Genomic DNA, 25,168 nt, shown 5'->3' with positions numbered 1-25,168 from the left:
TTTCTACCGGCCGAGCCATATGGAAATGGTAATTGACCGAAACAAAAATGGAAATGGTAAAAAATATGGAAATGAAAATGGAAATGGTTTTGCTGTTATACCGATCATTTTCGTATTTACTGTATTCTTGTGGAAATTACCGTTTCTTGTAATATGATAATTACCGTATTCTAAATATGTCGATATTTATATGGCATGTCTCTACTTGACCCATAGCTTACATATTGATTGACTCTTCAATCAAATCTCTAACTTTTGTGCATGACTAAAATGGAGTTAATTTATAATTTATATAGTATAAGTTTGAATTTATGTATACATATAACATACTTATGTAAAGTTAAATATATGTTTTTATAATTTAATGTTTCTGTATTTGCTACCGGTTTCTGACCCTACCATCTTCAACTTCCAAATGTGATTACCATCTTCAACCTCTCGAAGATAATCCTGTGCACACACGTTTGCTAGAGCAAATCTCCCAATCAAATCCGGCCGAATCTTTCTTGGTAAACCAAAATTGGTCGAGGGTTTTAATCCACTCGATCTACTCTTTTTACCCAAAATCAGAGCGTAAAACTCGGATAAAAATGACCAAGGAAGATCGCCGTCATCATCGGCACCTGTAGAACAATGATTAAATCCGGCAATTAAAGCCGAATCGAAGGGAAAATCATGGAGAAAATGATGAGAGGAGTGGGGAATCGATTTTTCAATCAAATTGGAGGAGAAAACATACAATCGATATGGCGGTGGCGTAGCGCTAGGGTTCACCTCGGAAGACGTGCGGTGAACAGATGGGATTATAAAACTGGATGAGAAAAACAAAAAGCTAGCGCATGGGAGAAAAAAACCGGCGATAAAAAAGATTGATGAAAAAAACTAAAAGTACCCGAGAGGCGTGCGGTGAATAGATCGGATTAAAAAAAGGAAAAAAACAAAAACCTTAATGTGTGCATATAAAAAACTCTTTTGCGTGCAAAGAAAAAAGGGAAAAAAATATCGGTGCCAAAAAAACCAAACGAACTTTTTTGTTTTTTACTGGGAGATTTTTTTTCCTTTTTCTACAGAGTCAAGAGATGTTTTTTTTTTACTGACGACGACGGAAGCTTTTTTTTTTTAATCGCTAGTTAAGTGACGATGGAAGCTTCTTTTTAAAATCGGTCGTTAAGTCGGACTTTCTTTTCTTTCTTTATTTACCTTTTTTTTGAGCCGGACTTCTTTTTCTTTCTATTTTACAGAAGTCGGAAATTTCTTGTTGTAGAGATATAGATTAAACCGAAACATAAAACTAAAACCGTTTCAAACACAAATGACGTACCAAAATTCTGGCAAAAACACCTTAAACTTTTATAATAGGTAAAGAAAAACAACCCTCAGACGATCAGTTGAACAATCAGTAAATTGCATTTCACTTGGGCTCCTAGTAAACCAAACACCCTCTCACCTTTTCACTAGCGAATGCAACCGCATGCGCTTCTCTTCTCATAACGATGGGTCACACACTCACACTGAGAGACGGAAGGGTGGATCGACCCTACACACCCCAACTCAAACATTAATTCGCAGACGGAATCCCACCGGTCTTGTGCCTCTACAAATCCTCGACGCATTGCTGCAGCCTAGAAAGTAGAATCAGATCATCACCTACACTTGCAAAGCTTCCAACCGGAGCCAGAAACGTTTTCGCTCGCCGGACGGACGACGACGTCGTGCTGGTAGCGATGAGCTACTACTACGACAGCGACGACGACGACGTCGTGCTGGTGCAGCAGGGGGCGGGGACGAGATCCGCAAGGGCAAAAGATGGCAGGTACAGTTCGTGGTCGCAGAGCGAGTTGGAGAAGCAGATGTTCTCTTGGTCCCTCAAAGATGTGCTCAACAAAGACTTACTCAAGAAAAAGGTAACCAAGCAGTAGATTGTTACTTCCTCCGTTTCTTATTATAAGTAAACCTTTTTAGGTTTGATCAAATTTATATAAAAATTTAACATCTTTTACATCAAATTAGTTTCATTAAATACAACATTAAATATATTTTATTAGTATATATGTTTTGTGTTGGAGGTAGTATAAGTTTGATCAAACTTAAAAGAGTAAATTTCACAAAACTACATGTTTTATGGTTCAAGTTGCAGAAAACCACAAATATTTTGACACTTGGCATTTAAGTACATATATTTTGGTAGTTTAGTTTCACAAAACCACACTATTGATGAATGGATTCACCCGTGAGATGAAATGGTCGTTCCATTTAGGATGAAGACGTGGCATCCTATTAATTTCGTGCGATGGCTATTAATAGGATGACATGTCCTCATCCTAGATGAAACAGTCACGTCATCTCACGGGTGAATCTATTCATTGATAGTGTGGTTTTGTGAAACAACACTACCAAAATATATGTACTTAAGTGCCATGTGTCAAAATGTTTGTGGTTTTCTGCAACTTGGACTACAAAACGTGTAGTTTTGTAAAATTTACTCAACTTAAAAAGATTGCATGACCTGTAATATGAAATGGAGGGAATAACTATTTATCCCATGAACTGCAGTTTGCACACAATCTCTTCCACTGTAATGGTAGCGTACATCGCATTATCCAGCTTGTTCTCTCGCTGTAATCTGAGTATTATCTCGCGGATGATCTTGCCTTGATGCAGGTTAAGAAAATACCCACAATTTTCTCCTCGCTGAAAGAGTACATGGGATCATTCACCGTGCCGCTGATCGAAGAGACTCGTGCTGATCTCTGCTCTGCACTGGAAGGCATCAAGCATGCGCCAGCAGCTGAAGTGACCAGGATTAAGCTTTGCTCAGACGAGCAGCTCATATACAGTTTTTTCGCCAAGAAAGCTGATCCCAAGGACATTTTTCAGGAAGTTTACGCCCCAAAGGAGGCGGATACACTGTTGCTGACGGATCGGAAACCGAGGCACATCTCTGACCTGGGACGCGGTGAGAAGCCCTTGGTGATTGCCTCGGTGCTCAAAGCCGAGGATGCTGAAGGCAACACCGTCGTCAGGCTGTCAAGTAAGCATGTTGAGCAGCAGTTTGGATTGGAATCGTCTCTCTTCGCGGTGTTCCTGATCAACATGACGACGTACAATCGCATATGGAGTGAACTGGATGCGGTGGTTGCTAGTGTCAGGAACACTGACATCATTCGGATGATAGTAAATTGCAATCCAAAGGTATGCATTACCATGTAATATATCTGCTCCATTGCATGCAATTTGGTGCTTATGCATGTTGTTTTTTTCTTACGGCAGGTCGGCCAAGAATGTTCATATTCTTCAGAACTGCCTTTACATCTACCGGACAGAGCACTTGGTGGCCTTGAAGATTTCAAGCTCAACAAGTCGCAAAAGGTGGCAGTACTCGACTGTGTGTCAGCGATGCAGCAGCGGAGCTCTTCCGTGCGCCTGATCTGGGGTCCTCCCGGGACAGGGAAGACGAAGACCATCAGCACGCTCCTGTGGGCAATGCTGGTCAAGAACCACAGGACACTGACCTGCGCTCCGACGAACACCGCCGTCGTCGAGGTCGCATCTCGGGTCCTCAATCTCCTCGAGGATCCTTCTGCTGGCAGTGGAAAAGCCTGTTTTTTGAGTGATGTTGTGCTGTTCGGAAATGAGGATCGGATGAACGTGGACGGAAACCTGACAAAGATCTTCTTGGAGAAGCGCGCTCGCCGACTGCAGAAGTGCCTGAGTCCAGGTTCAGGGTGGGTGCACAGTCTGAGCTCCATGATACGGATTCTTGAGCAACCTCTGGTTCAGTATGATTCATATGTGGAGCAAATTGAAAGGGAGATAGAAGAGGATCTTGCTGAGAAGAAAAGGAACAAAAACAAGAACAAGGACAATGATAAAAAGCAGGTAAAGGAGGATGTTCCTAAGGTCATACCAATAATGCCATCTATCTATTATATACTAAAAGTCCATTAAACTTCCTACAAACGCTCCTAAACCGCCATGTGGCTCCTACAAACACTCCTATATCGCCATGTGGCACTCTAACAAATTATAGAAATTATGAGGAAAAAATAAAAATCCAACCATCAGTTTTCACTTATGTCACGCCCCGAACTAGCCCCGAACGGAACCAGCCCGTGACGCTCCAAATTAACCTGTTAACCGATACCAGTCCCAGGAAATAGAGCTGGTATCACAGGAACCCCGAGCTCACAACTGCATTATAAAATAGGAAAGCGGAAGCCAAGACTTGGACCTAACATCACAGGCGCGACTTGGGAACCAGATCGAAACCCTAAAACTCATCATAGCCGACTTGCTCCTTGAAGAACTCCTCGTCAGCGGGGTCCATCTCATCTTCTTCAGCCACTGGGGGGATTATTTATATAGAGCAAGGGTGAGTACAGGAGTACTCACCAAGTCATGGGAATTATGTGTTTAATGAAGGCTTCAAAGGAAAGGCTGTTGTTTTTACAATTAATTTTTAGTTAAACTCCTTTTTAAAACAACTAAGTGAGTGCTTCTCAAACGACACGGATGAGATAGTGCATCTCGTCCGGTCAGAGTATGTGCAATGTATCAGTCTTTGATTGATTCAAGATTGGCACCTGGCCACAACTTTCAAACGGCCACCTGGGCCTAGCTGATCCCGTCAGCTACAAATGTTCCAAACATCGAACCCAAATTCCCAACAGCAATTTCACCAAGCAGTAGTCGAACAAAACTACGCTAAGGAATCACCTTACATCCGCCCATGACCGTGGCACGGCGTTCGAACAGTTTAATAACCTCTGCAGAGGGGGGACACTTTACCCACACGACATTACTAACCCGGATCACCCAGCCCGTGGAGAACAGCCACGTCTGGTGACCTTAAGGCTTTCATGACAAGGCATTTCGAGAGCCGACACAGGTTTACCATATGCCGACGAAAGGGGTCCCAGACTAACAACAGGTTAGGTCCTAGACCATACTATGCCAGGAAGCCCAGGGGTCCTCCCCGACACCACCCTAGCGAATCCACTTGTCTCCCGGCATCAAGGCTCCCCTGATTAGCTAATTACTCAGCCAGGGGTGTCCCATTCCACCCATGTGGTCGTACTTGTTATATGTTCGGATGAAATTCCAAAGGAATCGGTCCTTAAGTGCAAGAGCAGGAAACCATGCTCCCGGCACGTCCCCCGGTCTGCGATTTTTGGAAATTCATTTAGTTCGCAAGCACCAACCCAGGCGTCGGGTTTTACCAAGTCTTTTGTAAAACCCAAGTTTTACCCATTGTTGGATATTTTAAATTTGAGGGGAGGACTCCGACGTGCGTGCCCGAAGGCCCGTACATCGAAGTACAACAGTCGACAAAGGAGGTTTAAGTGTTCAATAATTCAAGGAGGGTAATTGCAGCAATTAGGATTGGGGCCGGTAGGCTATCTCGCAAGCCGCGGCCAAATTTCTTGTGTTAATCCTATCCATGTATTATTTGCGGAAAAGAAATACTTAGATTTAAATTATAGGTGCAAGATGATCAAAGGTGACTTGCCTTGCTCAAGATCTTGAGCTTGATCCTCGAAATCCACGCACTCCGGGTCTTCGGGCTCGGAAGCTACACGCGAACGAGACGACTCAACAAACAGCGAAATTAAAGCCCTATTATTGACCTCTAAGCGTGCCATTGGGTAGATCTCGAGATTTGAGGATTTTTGGAAGTTGAGCGGAGTCAAACGGATGTACGGTTGAGAAGATATTGAATTTCTAAGATTATTGGATTTTTGGTCTAAAGGAAACGAATTTAATTAAACCCTTTGAAAAAGAAAAGAAAGAGGGAGGAGGAACAGACTTCCCTCGGGCGGCTAGGGTGCGGCCCGAGAGAAGGGGCGCAGCTCGGCCGAGCTAATGGGCCAGCCGGCCCGAGAAGGCGGCCCAAAGGCGCGCGCGGGGAGAGAGGGAGGGGAACCGGTGGGCCAGGTCCACCTCGCGTGGTCCCGAGTGGGACCCGCTTGTCGGCGGCTCGGCTCACCGTGAGTGAGGTGCATGCGGCGCGGCGCTAGGGTTGGGGTGGGTGCGGTGCACGGGTGTGGCTTGCGGTGGACGCAGCGCGCAAGTGGCCCACGCGCAGCCTCTCGGCTCTCCGTGAGCCGCGCGCACGCGAGCGGGGACGGAGGGAGCGGCTGACCGGGGTCGGCTTGACTCGTTCCGGCCGAGCTAGCGCCGATGTGGCGCCTTCGTGGCTGCCACGCGGGCCGGCGGGAGGAAGATGAAGGCGCCGGCCGTGAATGGACGGCGGGAGGCGGCGGTTTCTCCGGGACGCCGTGCGACGACGAGGGCGACGGGGTGTACACTGGAATGACAAGGGGAAAAGAGAGGGAGCGAGCCAACGGCTCGGATTCGCCGGAGGGGGCTCGACGGCGGCGGATTGTGGCGGCAGCAACCGGCGGCGAGAAAGGGGAAAATCGGTGACGGCGTGACGGGAGATCGATTCGGGTGACGGGAGATCGATTCGGGCGAGCTAGAGCATCTACGCAACTCCGGGAATCCATTTCTAGCGTCGGATTGGACGGAACATCGCCGAGGAAGGCCGGCAACGAGCGGCTACTACCGAGCACGGCGGTGACGGCGGCGAGCCTACTGCGAGTGGCGGCAGCGGTCGGGGCGACGCAGGCTAGCTACGGGGAGGCTACACAAGCTACTGCTCGAGTCTAAGGGGAGGAGGAAGAGCGAGGAGGGAGAACGGGGAGGTGTTCTACCGAGACGAGACGGGGTGCTGTGACGAGAGGCCGACGGCACGGGAGTGATCTCTCCGGCCTCGGGCCGGGGAAGAGGAAGAAGACGAGCGCCCGGAGTCCCCTTCCGATCCTAGCGCGCACCGGCTCCTCCGGCGCACGCGACGGCGAAGGGCGACGGTGAACAGGGCACGGGGCGAGGCGACAATGGCGGAAGGCGAAAGCGAGGGAGATGGGTTTGGGGGAGGGGCTCGGGTTTATAGGGCGGTTATGTCGGTTCGGAAACCGACCTTGGGCGGTCAAGCCAGCGAGCTGGCGCCCCGGCTAGCGGCCAAAACGGCGACAGGGAGGATGACGCCGGCGGTGGAAGAGAAAAGGAAAAAAGGAAGGAAGAAAGGGGGCTTGCCCCTTGCTTCTTTGGGAAAAGGAGGGAGAGAGGGCGACGAGGCAGGAGGAGGAGGAGCTCTACCTCCATCCCTTGGAAGCTAGCGCACGGAGTAGCGGGGCCGGGTCGATGACGACGGCGATGACGGCGGGGCGGTTTGGAAGGGCGCGGCTACAGGGCGGCAGACGCGGGCTCAGGCGCAGCAGGCGCTGACGGCGGCGGCGACTTGCCGGTCGGCCACCTCGGCGCGCGTGCGCGGGAAGCAACGGGTGGCGCGGCGATTTGAGCGGCATCGGCAGGAAGTGGCAACAAGAGCAGAGAGGGAGGGAGAAGTGAAAGAGAGAGCTCTCTCGCTCAGCGCCTGAGCGGCGCACGTGCCTCACACGTGCGGGCAAGGATGGAGGGGAGAGGAGAGTTGGGCTGAGGAGGAAATGGGCCGGGGAGAAGAGATCGGCCCACGAACTCGAGGGACGCAAAATAGACTTTTCGAGAGGATTTGATTTGGGACGGATTTGAGATTAGGGTTTGGATTTCGACGATGGATTGGGGAATTGAGATCTGGAATGGCACGGACACTGGACAACAAACAAGGAGAAAATTTTGCATTTAGGATTTTTAAGAGATAGTTTTTCCACTAGGCGCCATGACAGATCGGGCGCTACAACTTAACATGGTGGACCCATCGTATCACACCATTAGATCTATCTTATATCAAGGAAAAAAAATCTCAAAACCCATTCGTATCCCCTCCATCACGTACATACACCAAACTATGTACGTACGCTTGTAAAAAAAAAACCACGTACGTACGTCCCCCACCTTCTCTCTTTTTTTTCCATTTATTTATAGGTAGCAAATTTTTTATATTAAAATATTAATATTAAATAATTATAATTTCTTATAATATATTTGATTTCAATTATGCCATGTGTTGGTGTGTATATACATATAAGAAATAGACCATTTGGATATAAACTCATATCCTTTATATGATAACTAAATACTAATACATATCATGCCATTGTAAATGATCTACCCTCTCTCCTTACTCACTTTATTATCCATATTTTCTAGCTAGCAGCTTAGTATATAAATAATTACTATATAATGCTTATTATATTATAAAGATTCATTAAGCAGATCCCCATAAAATATCATACAGATCTATCCATTATATAATAATGGTCCATTATACATCCTTTATAGTGTTTCTAGCTCATCACATGGCACATCTAATAAATTATAAAAAGTACTACAAATACTGCGGAAGAAACATTTAATCAATGATTTCTATTTAAATCGATAAACCTATTATTTTTAACATTAAATCTATCTCTATTAAACTTTTAAATAAAAAACATCTTTTCCCCTTCCTCCCCATTCCTCTCATCTACATTATTCTAGAAACATTCATATGTAAATTAAAACTACAATGTCAAACAAAAATTAGAAACTCGACTATTAAATAGTGTTTTGTCAAGAGACAACATCCCTACTTTTTTTTTACATGTCATCTAAATTGACATAATAAAATATGAAATAATTAAAAAAATCACATATACTCATAATTTATATGAAATATGCCTTTTACCATGGTCTCATTATTTTTTTACCATTAGATTTATCTTAATAGATAGACAAAAAGAGAAAAGGCCCAATCCCATCCCTCCTGTCCAGCTGTCCTATTATGTTATGTCCGTACGTGTGCATGTCTGCGCCCTCCCCCCTCATGCACGAGCACAACCTCGCCTCCTCTTTTCCTTCTCTCCCATTGCCCTATTTTCATGCTTATTAGTTAGATAGAAAACATATTTTGTGATAGCAATTTTTAAACAACTATACCATCTAAACTATTTTTTTATTAGTGCACCTCATTAGATTATTTGCAGTAAACTTTCATGAGTCGAAATCCAAATTAACTATATTTAACAAGTAAAAGAAATAAATTACTTTAGACCATATTTTGGAGACTAGCTATTGGTCAGCCATAAATATTTAGGAAAAGCCACAAAGATTTTTAAACCATATGATTAACAACATATTGCTTACATTACAACAATGTGAAGCACTTTTAAGTTGTTAGATAACACGTTTGTGGAAAATAACAAATACCAACGAATAATATTTGTGGAGAAAACATACTTCGAAGTGTGACAGTGCTATTCGGTTAATATTATGTTCTTATAAGTTTTTGAAACATGCAGCCCACAATACATCCCGCGCGAATGCGCGGGCTATCTTCCTAGTTCTAGGAATACTTCATAAGTAATTACAAACGGCTTGAGAATGATCTTAATGTTTGTGTCAAGACTTTCTGTGATGATCTCCCCAGGTCAGCTACAACTGCAGAGAATTTCAGTTACATGACCCAGGCCCTGCACATGCTAAAATTTTTTGGTAAACTTGTGGAGCCCAAATCAGAACAGAGCCTGAAAACCCTGTTCAAACTCAGCCCCGATGGCAGCATCAGCTCACTGTTTCAGAACTTCGTGACATATGTGCAAGATAGTGTGAGTACAGAGCTGAAGGATGCTAGAGCTCAGTGTCTTCTGAAGCTAAAACACCTATCTGATCACTTTGAACTTCCGAACGTTCGACAAGCGTTCGATAGAAGATTTCCTAGTCCGGAACGCCAAAAGCATACTCTGCACAGCTTCTAGCTCATCCCGTCTGCACTACCTGCCAGAAGCAAGCCCGTTTGATCTCCTTGTCGTCGACGAGGCAGCACAGCTGAAGGAGTGCGAGTCACTGATACCTCTCCAGCTCCCTGGCGTTCGTCACGCCGTTCTCATCGGCGATGAATTTCAGCTGCCGGCACTTGTCAAAAGCAGGGTAAGCTCTCACCATCTCTATTAGTAGAACATTCACAATCTCTATTACTATGCTATGTAACAATTGTCTGTTTGTTTCTTCACAGGTTTGTGAAGATGCTGAGTTTGGAAGGAGCCTGTTTGAGAGGCTGAGTTCGCTGGGACACCCGAAGCACCTCCTGGATGTGCAGTACAGGATGCACCCAGGGATCAGCAAGTTCCCGGTCTCAAGCTTCTATGAGAACAAGATATCTGACGGCGAGAACGTATTACACAGGGACTACGAGAGGAAGCCCCTTGCCGGGCCAATGTACGGCTCCTACTCCTTCATCAACGTCGATGCCGGCAAGGAGAGCAAGGGCAAGCACGACAAGAGCCTCATGAACCCCATCGAGGTCGCCGCCGTGACCCGGATCGTTCAGAGATTGTTCAAAGGTACCCGGATCTGGCATGGCATCGCTGAGCTCAGATAGCTTGGTTTGTGCAGAGTCGGTTGACACCGGGAGGAAGCTGTGCGTGGGCGTGGTGTCGCCGTACAAGGGGCAGGTCCGCGCCATCCAGGAGAGGCTCGGGAAGGCGTACGAGACGCACGGGGGCTTCACCGTGAAGGTGCGATCCGTGGACGGGTTCCAGGGCGCCGAGGAGGACATCATCATCTTCTCCGCCGTGCGCAGCAACACCACCGGATCGGACGGGTTCCTCTCCAACGTCAACCGCACCAACGTCGCGCTGACCCGGGCCAAGTAGGTTGCCTCGATCCTCCCGGCCAATTACGTCAGTCGCACAGAGAGTTGATTTCACTCCGATTTTGTTGTTTGATCCATTGTTGTTTTTGTTTTTGCAGGCACTGTCTTTGGATTCTTGGCAATGCAAATACTCTAGCGAGTAGCAAAGACCATTTGGCGTGAGATAGTGGCTGATGCAAAGAACAGAGGCTGCCTCTTTAACGCGAGCGAGGATAAAGAACTCAACAATGCGATAATTAGGGCCGTCATCGAGCTGGACGAAGTCGACGACCTGCTCGAGATGGACTCCCTGCGTATTAGCGCTCGCGATTTGGGGTACGTTTAAACCTGACATTTTAAACATTTATTTTCTTTACCATTTGATCGTGTCCTCTTCCGTGCTCTTTCATATCATGCAGCATATTTGGGCAGTGAAATTAATTAGTTAATGCGAAAGAAAGCTAGCTTAACGCCTTTCTGAATTCTGTGTTTGGCTAAGGCCTTGAGGCTTGAGCAGTAACCGTTCCTTACAGTAACTAACCGCCGTTACTCTTTCCAGAAATCCAAGGCGAAATAGACTACTGAAGGCGAAATAGACTTGTAAAAGTCAAATTTGAACTTGCATATTTGTAAAGTGATATATTATATATTAACCTACCTTGTAAATTTTTTTGATTTTTTTATAATCATTTAGGTGACATGCAAGAAACGAGTGGACGTCCACCCGAGAGATTAGAATCCATCCTCTACTGAAGTGGTCTCGCCGGTGTGTCATCAAACTGCTCCCGGATGTGGAATCTTTCAACTAAAGCATATATATACTAGTAGCTATATGCATGTATCCAATATAGTTCTCAACCATATGTACTGAAGTTCTGATGAGATATTGATATGATGAAAGGCATGGCTCTCTATGATTCTATCCATGATTTGCGAAGTATCTTACTCTCTCCATGCGTTAGAATTTCGAAGTAGAAACTCTGCTAGCTGGATAGAAATAATTTGAAAAGTATGGTCAGAATTTGCAACTTGGTTTAGGCGGACAAGAGGCACCAACTTTTGTGCAAGTCGATCAGCAAACATCTTGTACCCTCATCAGATTGGTTCTAGTCTAGTAAAATACTACACTATGGCTAAAAAAAAAAAAACTCATGCTGGCGTGGCCGTGGCATTGGAAATGATTCAATCAGTCGTACAAAGAGTAGTATATTAGGCTTGGCACTTGTTTTATTTTGTATGCAGATTTGGAGAGGCAAGTAGAGATTTGGCACTAGTTATTAACAAGTTTCGGTAGACTGGAAGAGTCAAATAGGCGATGGCGCATTAGTGCAAAAAGATTGATAATCGTACCTTTTGATGTGTATCTTGCAATAATTTTTTAAAACGCACAAGTTCTGCACCCCAGTTAATTACTCCATCTGTTCCAAACTGATCTACATATTTGTGTTCATTTATTAGGACTATTCGTTATTTGTGCATTGGAGTAAATAGACATTTGTACATGCATCCATGCACACATGTATTTATAACCCACATGCAATATATTGATTTGCTATTGGCTAGAAAATTGTGGGGGATGATGCATGTATTAAGTTTGTTGCTAGAGTAAATATAATATGAGAGAGTTATTAGTTTTTCTTAGTTTTGATGTACCTATGAAATATGTATATCAATTTGGAATGGAGGGAGTACTATTTTGTACTTCCTACTTCCCTAAATGTTTGACACCGTTGACTTTTTTAAACATGTTTGACCGTTCGTCTTATTCAAAAACTTTTGTGAAATGTGTAAAATTATATGTATACATAAAAGTATATTTAACAATAAATCAAATGATAGGAAAAGAATTAATAATTACTTAAATTTTTTTAATAAGACGAACGGTTAAATATTTTTAAAATCAACGGCGTCAAATATTTTAGGATGGAGGGAGTAGTAAAGACAGATTAGCATGCATGGCCATCTATAGATAGAGGCGTTGGTCCTCCAAGACCCAGGAATGCCATGGCCACCGCCGGAGTGACCGAGCACCTGCTCTCGCCGCGCGCAGGCGCAGGCGACGACATGGGCGCCGGCGACGGGGAAGGCTGGTGCAACGCCCTCGCCAAGTACGAGGCGCTCGCGTCCTCCCTACCGTCTTGCCATGGTCTCGGGAGCGCCCCGTACCGCAGGTACGGCGGATTCTGGTACCCGGCGCACCTGATGCCGGCGACGCTGGCCGCGCGGGACACGTTCGTGGCCCGCCCCAGCGACGTCATCCTCGCCACCATGCCCAAGTCCGGCTCGACGTGGCTCAAGGCGCTCGCCTTCTGCGTCGTGCACCGCGGCCGCCACGCGCCGGCCGCCGGGCAGCACCCGCTCCTCCACTCCAGCCCGCACGACCTCGTGCCATTCCTGCACTCCATCTACGAGATCAGCCGCAGCTGCCGCGTCGCGCCAGGCCATCGCCTCGATGCCATGCCGTCGCCGCGCATCCTGGCAGTGCACGAGCCGCTCTCGAGCCTGCCCGCGTCGGTCAAGGCGTCCGGGTGCCGCGTCGTCTACCTGTGCCGCGACCCCAAGGACGCGTTCGTCTCGCTCCGGCATTACCTCGACGAGATCAAACCAGAGGGATCCACCATGACGCCGTTCGACGAGGCCTTCGAGCTGCTCTGCGACGGCGTCTCGCCGTACGGGCCTATGTGGGACCACGCCGCCGAGTACTGGAAGGAGAGCCTGGCGCGGCCGGAGGAGGTCGTGTTCCTCCGGTACGAGAGCCTCAAGGAGGACGGCGTGGGGAGCGTGAGGCGGCTCGCCGGCTTCCTCGGCTGCCCGTTCACCGGCGAGGAGCTTGCCGGTGGCGTCCCCGAAACTATCGTGGAGCTGTCAGCATGGAAAGGATGAGAAACGTGGAGGCAAATCGAGACGGCGAGCACGGGGCTACCTGGTCGTCGTTCAAGAACTCGGCCTTCTTCAGGAAGGGTGAGGTCGGAGACTGGAAGGAGCACATGTCGCCGGAGATGGCGCGGAGGCTCGACGACGTCGTGGAGGAGAAGCTGCGAGGCTCCGGGATGTCGCTGATCCGCCACCGCCAGTATTGATTGATCGAGGTCGTGGGTCAATTGTTCAAGTCCTCAAGTGTGTCATGCTTATGCAGATGCATTAGCAACTTTATTTTCGTCTGGTTTTCTTTCTCTGCATCTTGTGTTGCATGCATGGCTTCGTTGCCATGGCAACTTGCTCGATCGGCCAAAACGTTGCTCGGGATTGCTAACATGGGCCAAGTTATTTCTTTCACCACGGTGAAGCCCGGGAAAACCAAATATTGTGTTTTTATTTATGTTTGGTGATGCAACTGATGTTTCAAAATCAAGATAAGAAGTATTTGAATGGCAATAATAAATGGTTGTCTTTTTTATGTTGAATGCTCCTTTTACCAGCAAAGCAAGTCGAGTTTCTAACTACCAGGGATGGTTATTGAGTCGTGGTCTCGTCAGTGTGTTTTTTTTTTTCAAGGGCCAAACAGGTTGCTTGGCATTATATTAATAGAAGGAGATTAAGCACACATCAAAAGCTGAAGAAAAAAAAATGAAAAATTGTACGTTGCTGATTGCAAACATGCTTGCACGTTAGACCACCTTGCACCTCATGGCAACAATCTCGTAACGTGCTTTGCTCCGGCCAAACTCCAACAGCCCAACTCGTCCTGAATTTGGTTGGCAAAAAGAAAGAACTCATCTGGTCCTATAGCAAGCAGAAGAGTTGAGACCGCCTGGATAGCTATGCAGCACAAGACAATCCCATGGGAAGTAGGAAGAGACAACTCTCTTTTCCTGGTAGAGAGCACGAGGGCTAGTTTGCCGTCATTTTACATGCCATTTGTACATTCATCAGTTGGAAGTCATTACCCCAGCAGGCCAACAATGCTATCTAGGAGATATTTCTGTTACTAGCAGCTGCATTTCGTGATCCACAGATAACTTCCCTCAACATCAACACAGACAGCAGCAATACATGATTTCACCGTGTTCGCTCAGAATGGGGACAAATAATGTGACCGGGTATCAGCATTGAGCACTGGCATTAGCATGGAGTCCTACAGCGTAAAACAACGTTGTCTTGAAATTTGTGGCTGCTCTGCCTAACCTGCTAGTGCTGAAACGATGATCATTTGTCGCTGCGATACATGTTGATTGTATACGTTCTTAGATCAGCTACCAGAGTCCAGAGACGAGCAAAGAGTGAAGATGAGCTTAGTTGATCGGTCGATTCCAACAAATTTCACTGCGACGGTGGATTATCCACCATCAGGATTGAGGAATAAATAAGATATTCCTGCAAATGACTCAATTCTAAGCAATGTGATCATCGTGGAAACTGTTTTATCAATACGATCAAATTCTCATGATCGCTTCATTTTATTTGGAGGACATGTAAAATCATGTAGTATTTGAAATCTAAAATTGCATGAAAAATTATCAAATCATCGCCATTTAATATCTCCCTACATTTGTATCGCGAGTCAAGTGAATACCTTTATTCCGACCGTGACACCGGCCATTCCGGTCACAGCTTCTCCGTCTCTGCCTCCGGCGAATCCGGCTCCGCTTCCGCCTCCGACGAATCGACCGGCAACGGCGAGACCGGCATTACGAAATCGGCGACGGATTCTTCGCCGGCGAGCTCGCGGCAGCGCCGGAGCATCGATTCCGACTCGGCGGCCCTGCCCAGAACGGAGTAGAGCACGCATTGGCAGAACACGGGGCGGTAGTCGCCGGGGTCCTCCCGGGCGAGCTCCTCGAAGGCGGCGATCGCGTCGTCCACCTTGCCGTCCACGAAGAGCTCCTGCGCGGCGAGGAGGCGGGCGTATTGCTCGCGGCCGCCGACGACTCCGGCGGCGGCGGCGGCGGAGAGGCGGGCCCGCGCGGCCTCCGCGCCGCCGAAGCTGGCGAGCGCGGCGGTCTCGACGATTAGCTTCTCGAAGGGGTGGGGGTCGTCGGTGACGGGATCGTCGGGCGAGGCCGCGACGGTTACCTCCGAGGGAGGAGGGGGCGGTGCCGGGGTGCACGCGATGGCCACCGGGGAGGTGGCGGCGAGGATGACGGCGGCGGAGGCGGCGAGGCGGAGGGAGGAGAGGACGGGGTGCGGGGCGGCCGGGTTGGAGCCGCCGGTGGCCTTGACGGCCGCGGCGAGGACGGTGCGGCGCCGGGAGGAGGACGCCGCGACGGCGAACGGCGCGCGGGTCGAGGCAGCGGCGAGGAAGGCCATGGCGGCGGCTAGGGTTTGCTCGCGGCTCGGAGATTTCCAAGCCTCGAGTAGTTATCGAAAAAAAAAAAGAGAAAAAAATATTTGCAGACCAGAACAGAAGAATGGCGGAGTTTGGTAGGGTCAAGACTTCAATTTTGAAATTTCGTATGATTCATGCGTTTGGTAGGTGGCGGCGTTCGCTTCTGACGAAGCGGAGTTGGTAGAAACCTCTGCATCACGCTGCTACTCTGCAAAACTTCAAAATTTTCGTTGATACTGGATGTCTGGATTACCATTTGATCCAGCACATTCGAGTTGTGCTAGCAATTAGCAAAGCGGATATTATCAGTAGTAAGCAATTACCAATGGATTACCCAAGAATTTTTCAAGACAAACATTGGCTTGCTCGCTCAAAAGAGCGAGGACACTTGCTTCCATTGTTACAAAGGAACAATTGGTTACACGAAATCATCAGCACCTTGAACCACCAAGGTTAGCTACAGGAGGTGAAGGTTGTGGGAAAACTTCAGATTTCAGATCCCTATCTATACACATTTTGAACAAGGGTTAGAGATTTTAGACCATGGGTCATCCTTTTTTTTCATGTCCTGGGCTTGCAGCCGTGTCACTTTGCAGGCCTCTCCATATTTTTAGCTTTCATGTTTTCATCCGTTTTCATCCCCTAGCCACTGTTGAGGGGATGATACTGGGCGAGCCGTAGCTTCGAAGGGATTCTCCTCAGAATAAACAGGACAAGAGATGAAGGAAGAATTTCAACGATCTGCAAGTACAGCCAAACAGGGGATAAGAACAAGTACAGAATATATTTAGCTGGTATTGATAATGGAAATCAATTTCTAGCTAGAACTGATAACGGGGAAAAAAAGTTGATTTCACTGAGGTAAACAATATGGTCGCAGGATTCATGCGTACCAGGTAATAGATGAAATTAAGAATTGGATGGTCAAGCACATCAAGGTCAGCTTTTTTGTCAAATGCATCAAAGCACATCTGCAAAACAAATTGGGCAGTGTCAAAACCGCTCAAGTAAGAAATGGAACACTGAAACTCAAAAACTCATCCAAGGATCAGAGAACTGAAAACCTTACCATAATGCATCGTGCCAAGAAACAAAGGAAGCATATAGTGGCAACTCTCCCAACTTCCCTCAGTTTTTTCTGCCTCCCTTTTGACTCAATAGGAAAACGCTTCAGCATGAAGAAAAGCCTGCCAATCAAAACAGGGCAAATGAATGTTAATGTCAAATGCTAGATGAAGCACTGAATAAGTGGACATTTTCTTGAAATACTGTTCTACGTATAAGTTATTAGTAGACTAAATGGTTCAAGGTTACATAGTTTGCAGCTAGTCTAGCCAGCCAATTTGGCTGTCTATGATTGATGAAACTTGGTTAAGAGTCATTCAGTAATACTCTTAGTCCTACCTCCCTCCATATAGCAGAAAACCCAAGGCTGCAGAAAAGGATAGGCCTGCAATGAACAACTTCGAAAGGACTATCATATATGGGTTTGGATTGTGCCACAACAACGCCCACAGCAGAACCTGAAGAAATAAACTTGAGTGAGTATTTTGAGATACGCAGCCTAGCGGAAGTTTTATACTAAGCAAGCACTGAACCATCACAAGATAAGTGGCACAATAACAGCTAAAGTTATTCCCTTCTACTTTCATCCAGTATCTCATTGTTTCACATCAGTGCATACTAGCAACAGTATATCTTTTCTTTTCAGGGAAAAATGGATAAGCGCATCACAGCTTTTCATGGTCTATAACAAATTTCTTGAAATTCACAGTTCCAAAGAAAATATCTGATCACCGCAACTTGTGCAATAGGGTGTACTATTGATTATTGCAATGCTAACGGAATTATACAAAATCTGATAAATAGCAATCACTAATCAATACAGACTTTTAGAGATAACTTGCTTTACCTGTATCACATATATTACACCATTAATAGTGTAGAAACCTGATCTAAGCCCTTCAGTCTCTAGACCACGTGCTTGATAAGATATCTCAGCCCAGAAAAGTGCCAACATTGCATACGTTGTGAAGAATGCAAGCCCCGGAAGATCAAGAATAACATGCTGAAAGATCTGGAATAAAAATGAATGAAGAATATAACTCTGGCCAATTGGGTGAAACATAACAATTACAAGACAGAAAATAGCAAAGATGTCCAGACCTCAGGGTTCACTTGTTGGACTTGGCGGCGGACTGCAAAGATAGAACACCTCGCTGCAGATTGAAATCACATTAAACTCAAAAGCACAAAGGGAGTTGAGCATGTAACTTGTACTACAAGTGAAATTGAACAAATACCTCCATTCACAATGAAATTAAGTAATTGAAAGACCTTTTGTGTTGTCCATCCATATTCAGGAACTCTGTACTGTATCCTAACAACTTGGATCTGCATATCACATGATAAGTAATTAAGTATGCCTTGTCTTCCTCAAGTAAATTTAATCATTTAACAGCGAGCATTCACATGTGCACCATATCTGTAAGCATAGGAACTGGATCTGCAGTTCATACTTCCCACACTAATGTAGTAACTACTCATTATTCAGATACCAAGGCATAAATACACATTATTGTCCTTTGTACTGTCTATCCAGGCATCCAGCAGGATTTCCGGATATCAGAAAGATAAGCATCGCAGATAATCACAAGTCCTTGTCCAGCTATCTCTATTTCAAATCGCAGGTTTTTCATATTGATTGATCTAAAGTTCTGTAAAATATTCGTCCTCATATCAGCTTTTACAAGGTTCAGATGCAAAACACTGGTATGCTCAAAGCACAAAGCTAATACAAAACCGTCTTTATTCCCAATTAAACTCGCTGATGGTGATATCGCAAATCTGCGGTATTCCCATCAAACAAGCACCAAAAATCAAGTCTTTATTCTCCTGCCATGAACTCAAGTCACCAACCCAGTTGGAGTACGTGTATTGTTATTCCTTTTACCCCTTAATCCATCTTGACACAAAATTCTGAAAGAATCTTTCCCCCAGTGCTTTCGCATAAGCATAACTAGAGTATAGTATCAGTCAGGAGGACTCAGGAGGAGGAGGAGGAGGAGATGAGCACTGCGGCGAGATGCTTACGAAGGAGGATGCGGCGACGAGGCCGTAGAGAGCGGCGAGGGAGAGGAAGATCCCGTCCTGCCACGCCGTCGAGCCGTTCACGAGATCCCACCACCCCGCTCCGGCAACCGGCATCGGCGCCGCGGCCGCCATCGCCGCCGGCCGGGCGAGGAGATCCTTTGGAGAGGGCTCTTCTTCTTCCCCGAGTAGAAATTTGCGAGCTTTTTCGCGAGATTCGGCGGCGACGGCGTGGATTTATATGGACGGCTCGTGTCGCTTTCGTTCTTCGCTCGAACAGGGCAGCACAGGTTGGGGTGGAGCCTGGCTAAGATTAGAACTCTCAAAGCCGAGTCGAGTTTGGAGAAAAAAGAGTCGTTTTTTGTGTTGTTTTCGGCGTTAATTTTGTTCCAGATTCGAGTTATTAGTATTTGATTCGACACGGGCAGGTCCAGTTTCCTTTGTTTATTGGCAGCTAAATAAATTTATTTACTCGTTTTGCTTTTGTCATGTGTTGGTTGGGCACTTGGACGATGAAAAGACACGTTGTTCACGGGTTAATTAGGCGCTATCAGGGCAGATATAAGTCGGCATCAACGAGATGAGGAATGTTGATAGCTTGATTTTGTGGTTTATGTGTATATGTAGTGTTATCATATAAGCCCCAATCAATCTCTAGCCTACCCCTAATCCAAGTTAACATAATGGTCAAGCTTAGTGGGCATAAGTATCTGAGATGCGATGCGACGGCATTTGCATTGTTGCTGGTGTACCTACCTGGCCCATGGGGTGTAAGATAATATATCTTCTTGTTCTGTATCTCGTGAGGGACTGAATTGTTCTGCATGCCAAGTCGTTGGTGACAGAATTAAGAACTTCAGGAAGTGGGGAATACAAGAACAATGCTGAAAGTTCAGAGGGTGGAAATTGTTCACAGGTTTGTGAGAGCGAAACGAAGAGCATTTCCTCCCAAATTGATCGCATAAAAAGTGGATCAAATTGCACGCGTGTTCTTATCATTTCCACAATCCAATCCAGATTTATTTGTTTATTTATTGATAGGAATCCAATCCAGATTGGGTCACTGTTAGCCCATATTCCCTGACAAAACGAACAAACAGAGCATTGAGCAGCTGCATCAAACTTGGTCTGATGTGTGAACTGAACTTACTCCTCTCGCTGTCCCAATGTAAAATATCTTCGAAAGCCAAATACTGGTAGCACCTGTACTCAATTTGGTCTGATGTGTGAACTGAAGTTTACTCTCTTTTTGTCATATGTATACAATCCAATGGTCAGAACTCATAACTGTATTTGTAATCAGGGAACAGGGTATATTCGAACCTTCTTTTCCGTTGTCACCGTTTGCCCCTCACACCAGAATCTTCACCCCACACCAGCATAAGAACATATGCACTGATGCGCACATATGCAAGGATGGGTCATCACTTTTGGCTGGAGACATTTGGATAGTTTGAACAGTGCTCCTTTTCCTAGTCATCCTCTCCATGTTGTCCTATCCGCAGACAAAAATTACTGGCACAGATACCTCAGCGAGATCAGCCGCTAGCTAGCATCAACAGTTGAAAATTTTCAGGGCCACCCTTTTCTTCCCCTTGTGCTGTCAACAGCAAGCATCGATACCATGCAGATGCCCGTCGAATAGTCAATTCAAAAGGATAGCGGGTTAATTAGCAATCCAGTTCTACTGCTCCCTTCCTTTTAATTCATGTTCATAAGAAAAAGGGTCGCATAGTGCAATTAATTAAGAACAACTTGTCGATTGATAAGCTTAGTTCGACCTTAATTCCTATTCGTTAATTTGTCTATCATATCACCACACTCTTTGCACGTTGGATTGCTGAGAAAATACTTGACCATTACTAGATGATCGACGAAGTTAGATTTGGTTTTTCATCTCTTATTTTGCACCACTAATTAGGTCACTTAGCTTGTTCGATTTGGTCAGATATGTATCTGTCGCTGGCATGTAGGATTTTAAATAAGATTATATTTTAGGTCACATGATGGAGCAGGCGTGGACGTTGTCGTCGTGGAAGAAGGCGAGGGCGTGGTCGTCGACGATGTGGGTGAAGGCGTGGTTGGGGTAGGAGCCGATCACCGGGGCGTTGTAGCCGTGGACGTAGTACTTGTGCGTCGCCATGTAGGTGTCGTCCTCCAGGTACTGGATCGCGAACGGGTAGTACTCGCCGTCGTACGGCCACGGCCAGAACTCCGCCGCCCTCCCCGTCCGCCGCGCCGCCCGGAGCACCTCCCGCCGGTCCACGTACCCCGTCACCGTCACCTTCTGCGTGTCCATGTCGATCTCCACCGTGCTCACGCCTGCACGCACGCACGCATTTTACACACGAAACACACACGTACTGGAGTATACTTTACACACACGAAACAGTACTGGCACCTTCGAGCCGGGACATGGCCTTCCTCACGCGCTTCTCGCAGCCCTCGCAGTCCATGTGGACGTTCATCTCCACGATCTTAGGCACACATACACAAACAGCACTCAGAAATGCATATGGAAAATGTATAGTACTCCATCTCCTTCTGACGGTGCATTTACATGTTTTACTCACAGACAAGGCGTCTGACGACGTGACGCTCCTCTGCGTCCTCCAGAACCGCAGCATTTTTTCTTCCTTCCAGCCGGCTGCGTGTGCGCGTGGATATGGATGTGCACGATATATCGGAGAAGATCGCGGAGACTAACTAGGCGTATAAATACTAGCGCTAGCGGACGGATGCCGTGGTAAGTTGACATCAAAACACATGCCGTGCTCACGAGCATGTTGCAGGGGGATGCTAATGCTGAAGGACGGTTTTTGCTTTTGGCATCATATTCGGGATCGATGCAGGAACTGATCGGCTGTGTGACATGTTGGGGGAAGAGCTAACCATCCATCCAGGCAGCCATTCTATCACCGAGACACGGATGCTGCAGGTTCAGGATGATGATGTGTTATTCACAAATCAAGAATGAAGAATCTAGCCAGTAGCCAGGGATAATGTTCGGCTGGATAATGTCCAGTAGTGGAGGAGATTTTGGTTCGTGAGTGGTCGTTTCCTGTCGCTACTCGCTTACCATTGTCTTGCTGCGGTATAGAACATATAGTGGGCCTGATTTTGAATGGACATACAGATTACACGGCCCAGTTTACTCAGTTTCTGCTAGCAATTGCGCAGACGGCCCAACCTAACTGACTGGAAATTTGGACTATTGACTGGGCTTAATTTTTGGGAATAAGTTCACCGGAGGTCCCCCAACTTAACCACGAGACTTTTTTAGTCCCTTAACTACGAAACCAGAAATGTATACCCTAAACTTACTTAAACCATTCAAAGTTTGTCCCATGGCATTATATATGGTTGGTTTTGCTGACGTGGCATCCTAGCCAACAAAATAAAAAATAAAAAAGTTATAGGGCCCACATGTAAGTGAGAAGGAAAAAAAATGTAGGACCAGCGTATCTTCTTTTTCTAAATCTTCTCTTTTCTCTTTTCTTTCCTCTCTCTTCTTTTCGTTCTTATCTTTGCCATAGAGGGGGAGCGACAGCGGGCGGCCATGAGCGGCCGGAACAGGCGGGCGAGCGCGCGGCGACCGCTAGAATGGAGCCGGGTGGCGGCGATGGCGGGGGAGTGTGCGTCCGGAGCAGCGCGGCGGCGAAATCATGGCCGGCAAAGTGGAACGGCAGCGGCGAGCGAGCGCGGTTGGCGGAGCGGCGACAGCGGCGGCAGTGTGGAGCGGGTAGCGGAAACCGAGAGCGGCCGGAGCAGGTGGGCGAGCGCGCGGCGACCGCCGGAGTGGAGCGGGTGGCAACGGCGTCGGGCAAGCGCGCGTCCGAAGCAGCGAGGCGGTGAGCGCGCGGCCGGCAAAGCGGAACGCATCTGGCGGAGCGGAGCAGAGCGGCGACGGAGGCGGAGTGGAGCGGGGTGGCGGCAGCGGAGAGCGGCTGGAGCAGGCGGGCGAGCGCGTGGCGGCCGACGGCCGATGCGGCGGAGGCGCGGGTGCTCTGCTGCGCCGATGACGCCAAAAAAAACCACCCCACACACCCCTTGTCACCGCCGCTGCTCCGCTCCGTCCCCTGTCGCTCGCCCGCCTCGTCCCCCGCCCCATTGCTCCTCCCGCGCCCGTAGCCACCGCCTGCCCGCCGTGTTTCCCGCCCCTCTGCTCCTCCCGCGCCCAGAGCCGCTGCTTGCCCGCCGCTTGCCGCCGACGATGCTCCTCCCGAGCCTGGAGCCGCCGCTCGCCCCCCTGCGACCCCGTGTCCCAAGCCCTTCTGCACCTCTTGAGCCCGGAGGCGCCGCTCGGCCGCCGCCTGCCGCCGCCGACACTTTGCAGCCTCGCTCGCCCGCCGACACGGCCACTCCGCCTGCCTCGGGCCGTGCACCGCTGCCTCCCCCCCCCCCCCCCCCCCCCCCTCCGCGTCTCTGCTTGCAAGAAAAAGGAAAATAGTAGGAGATTGCTGATTAGGATTGATAACCCCACATTTTTTTCTCACTTACATGTGGGCCCCACATATTTATTTTATTTTTTTGCTGACTAGGATGCCACGTCAGCGAAACCACCCATATGTGTTATCATGGGACCTTCTTTGAACGGTTTAAGTGAATTTAGGGGTAGACATTTCTGCTTTTATGGTTAAGGGATCTTAAAAAAATCTCATTGTTAAGTTGAGGGACCTCCAGTGAACTTATTCCTAATTTTTGTTGCCCATTGTAGCCTTAAGCCCAACGTCCCGAATTCCTCGTCTGCCAACTGTTGCATCTCCCGAACCAACGAGACCGAACCATCTCGCTGATGAGGCGCGCATGTCAGCGTGTGGGACTTGGGATAGGATTTCACCGGCGCAAGAGACGGTCGGTTCGGCAGCCAGCTGGCTCGCGGGTTCGGTATTGCGGGGGAGGAATTTTGCTTGGTTAATTCTGTGTGCATTGCGAAGAAGGCGAACGACGGTCGACGGACATGCGCGGATGCGGTCGAGCACAGCGCACTACAGCAGCAGCCGCCCGGCCGGCATCAGCGAACAGAACTACGGAAGTACTCATGTGCCAGGCCCCAGGGGCAACCGGTTACGGAGCAGCAGCTGCCTGTATGGTACTGTATGACCTTTTGTTAATTACAACCGTGCCGTGTTGTTTTCCCATCCCTTTTTTATACTAGTCAAAAGAAGATTAGAAGAAAAACCTAATAGGCTTGAGTTATTTCTTTTGCAAGTGACAAACTATTCGTTCTCGTGTGTCCGTGAGTTACACTAACCACAAATGTGAAGCAACGCCTGCCGGCAGCCGGTCTGCCAGATCTAGCGAAACACTAGCTATTCTCTCTTCAAGAAATGAAAAGGTTGATATGGGGGCCACATGTAAGTGACTACCTCTCATCCTCTTCACCATTCCTCTCTCTCTCTTAATGGCACTCTAACTCCTCTCCCCATCTCCTTGGTTCAATCAAAATGCAGTTGTCTTCTATCAACCTTGGTGGTAGGAATGGAGGTGGTGCTAAAGATGCTCGATACTTTGGTGGAATGGTTCGCTAAGTAGCTCTCCCCCCACGCCACCGTACATCTCGCCACTGATCAGAGCCTAGTATTCACCGTGTGCTTCTAAGGCTTCTTGCTAGCACTGCTCGCCATTGCCCCTCCTCATGCCACAACTTGTCCATATTAAGAATTTCCTTCGGCGTCATTGGCCCAAGCCCCCCCTCTACAGTGACGACGCTAACCACCACTTCCCAGTTCCCACCCTTTGACTACGTATAGCTCCTCCTTACCGCATCGTCCCTCATCCAATCATAGCTCTCCGAGGCCCTTGTCATCATCGCGGCCTCCGAGTTTCATACTCTCACTGCTACCGGGCTTCTCACAACAAAAAGGCTAGGTTCGCCTCTGACCTTGGCTTCTTCCCATCCCATGTCATTCTTCCTACCACCTCTCCACTGTTGTTTCCCTAAGCACTTTCGTAATCACTTGGATTTGCTCGGCCTTGCCACTGCCGTTGTGCTATTGTCTGTCGCGTCGCGCGTTGGGCCACACTGTTCCCAATGTGACAGCGGGAGAGAGAGAGAGATGAGGAGAGGGAGGGATAAGGTGGCAGTAGTGATTTTATTTTTTATGCAGCATAAGCACCGTGTGCTAGCGCAGGTGGATCAAAATCATCAGATAAAAACACTGACCTAATGCCATGTAACCGTCACACCGGACAAAACCACC

The 25,168-nt window shown here is 47.7% G+C and overlaps 5 protein-coding genes across 7 annotated transcripts; 2 read left to right on the top strand and 3 right to left on the bottom strand.

The window, feature by feature from the left end:
* Positions 1 to 1,724: 1,724 nt before the first annotated feature.
* On the top strand, positions 1,725 to 11,044 carry LOC127762631 (helicase SEN1-like). The gene is given in 10 exon segments (XM_052287109.1): positions 1,725 to 1,904; positions 2,662 to 3,192; positions 3,271 to 3,879; positions 9,384 to 9,584; positions 9,676 to 9,906; positions 9,992 to 10,319; positions 10,372 to 10,627; positions 10,729 to 10,774; positions 10,776 to 10,945; positions 11,029 to 11,044. Coding segments are annotated over 10 exon segments (2,568 nt in total).
* Positions 11,045 to 12,613: 1,569 nt separating this feature from the next.
* On the top strand, positions 12,614 to 14,235 carry LOC127763454 (cytosolic sulfotransferase 13-like). The gene is given in 2 exon segments (XM_052288157.1): positions 12,614 to 13,472; positions 13,475 to 14,235. Coding segments are annotated over 2 exon segments (1,074 nt in total). The 3' UTR covers positions 13,690 to 14,235.
* A 158-nt stretch (positions 14,236 to 14,393) lies between these two features.
* On the bottom strand, positions 14,394 to 16,153 carry LOC127763457 (uncharacterized). 2 transcript variants are annotated; one of them, XM_052288160.1, is made up of 2 exons: positions 15,123 to 16,153; positions 14,394 to 14,933 (listed from the first exon to the last, which is right to left on the bottom strand). In XM_052288160.1, exon 1 carries the CDS (start codon positions 15,854 to 15,856, stop codon positions 15,155 to 15,157), a length of 702 nt encoding a protein of 233 aa, XP_052144120.1. In that variant the 5' UTR covers positions 15,857 to 16,153; the 3' UTR covers positions 14,394 to 14,933; positions 15,123 to 15,154. The 2 variants fall into 2 exon arrangements, with proteins under 2 accessions (XP_052144120.1, XP_052144119.1); XM_052288159.1 differs by having other exon boundaries at positions 14,394 to 14,923.
* A 63-nt stretch (positions 16,154 to 16,216) lies between these two features.
* Positions 16,217 to 19,232, bottom strand: LOC127763456 (tobamovirus multiplication protein 3-like). The gene is made up of 8 exons (XM_052288158.1): positions 18,969 to 19,232; positions 18,179 to 18,269; positions 18,042 to 18,094; positions 17,788 to 17,952; positions 17,280 to 17,398; positions 16,945 to 17,062; positions 16,769 to 16,846; positions 16,217 to 16,616 (listed from the first exon to the last, which is right to left on the bottom strand). Exons 1-8 carry the CDS (start codon positions 19,098 to 19,100, stop codon positions 16,518 to 16,520), a joined length of 855 nt encoding a protein of 284 aa, XP_052144118.1. The 5' UTR covers positions 19,101 to 19,232; the 3' UTR covers positions 16,217 to 16,517.
* A 101-nt stretch (positions 19,233 to 19,333) lies between these two features.
* LOC127763458 (heavy metal-associated isoprenylated plant protein 45-like) lies at positions 19,334 to 21,630 on the bottom strand. 2 transcript variants are annotated; one of them, XM_052288162.1, is made up of 3 exons: positions 21,539 to 21,630; positions 21,367 to 21,442; positions 19,334 to 21,287 (listed from the first exon to the last, which is right to left on the bottom strand). In XM_052288162.1, exons 1-3 carry the CDS (start codon positions 21,590 to 21,592, stop codon positions 20,965 to 20,967), a joined length of 453 nt encoding a protein of 150 aa, XP_052144122.1. In that variant the 5' UTR covers positions 21,593 to 21,630; the 3' UTR covers positions 19,334 to 20,964. The 2 variants fall into 2 exon arrangements, with proteins under 2 accessions (XP_052144122.1, XP_052144123.1); XM_052288163.1 differs by having other exon boundaries at positions 21,526 to 21,619.
* Between the last annotated feature and the right edge of the window lie 3,538 nt (positions 21,631 to 25,168).

This window comes from Oryza glaberrima, chromosome 2, assembly GCF_000147395.1.
Source record: "Oryza glaberrima chromosome 2, OglaRS2, whole genome shotgun sequence".
Classification (NCBI taxonomy): Eukaryota; Viridiplantae; Streptophyta; class Magnoliopsida; order Poales; family Poaceae; genus Oryza; species Oryza glaberrima.
This window is presented reverse-complemented; position numbering and strand designations above follow the sequence as displayed.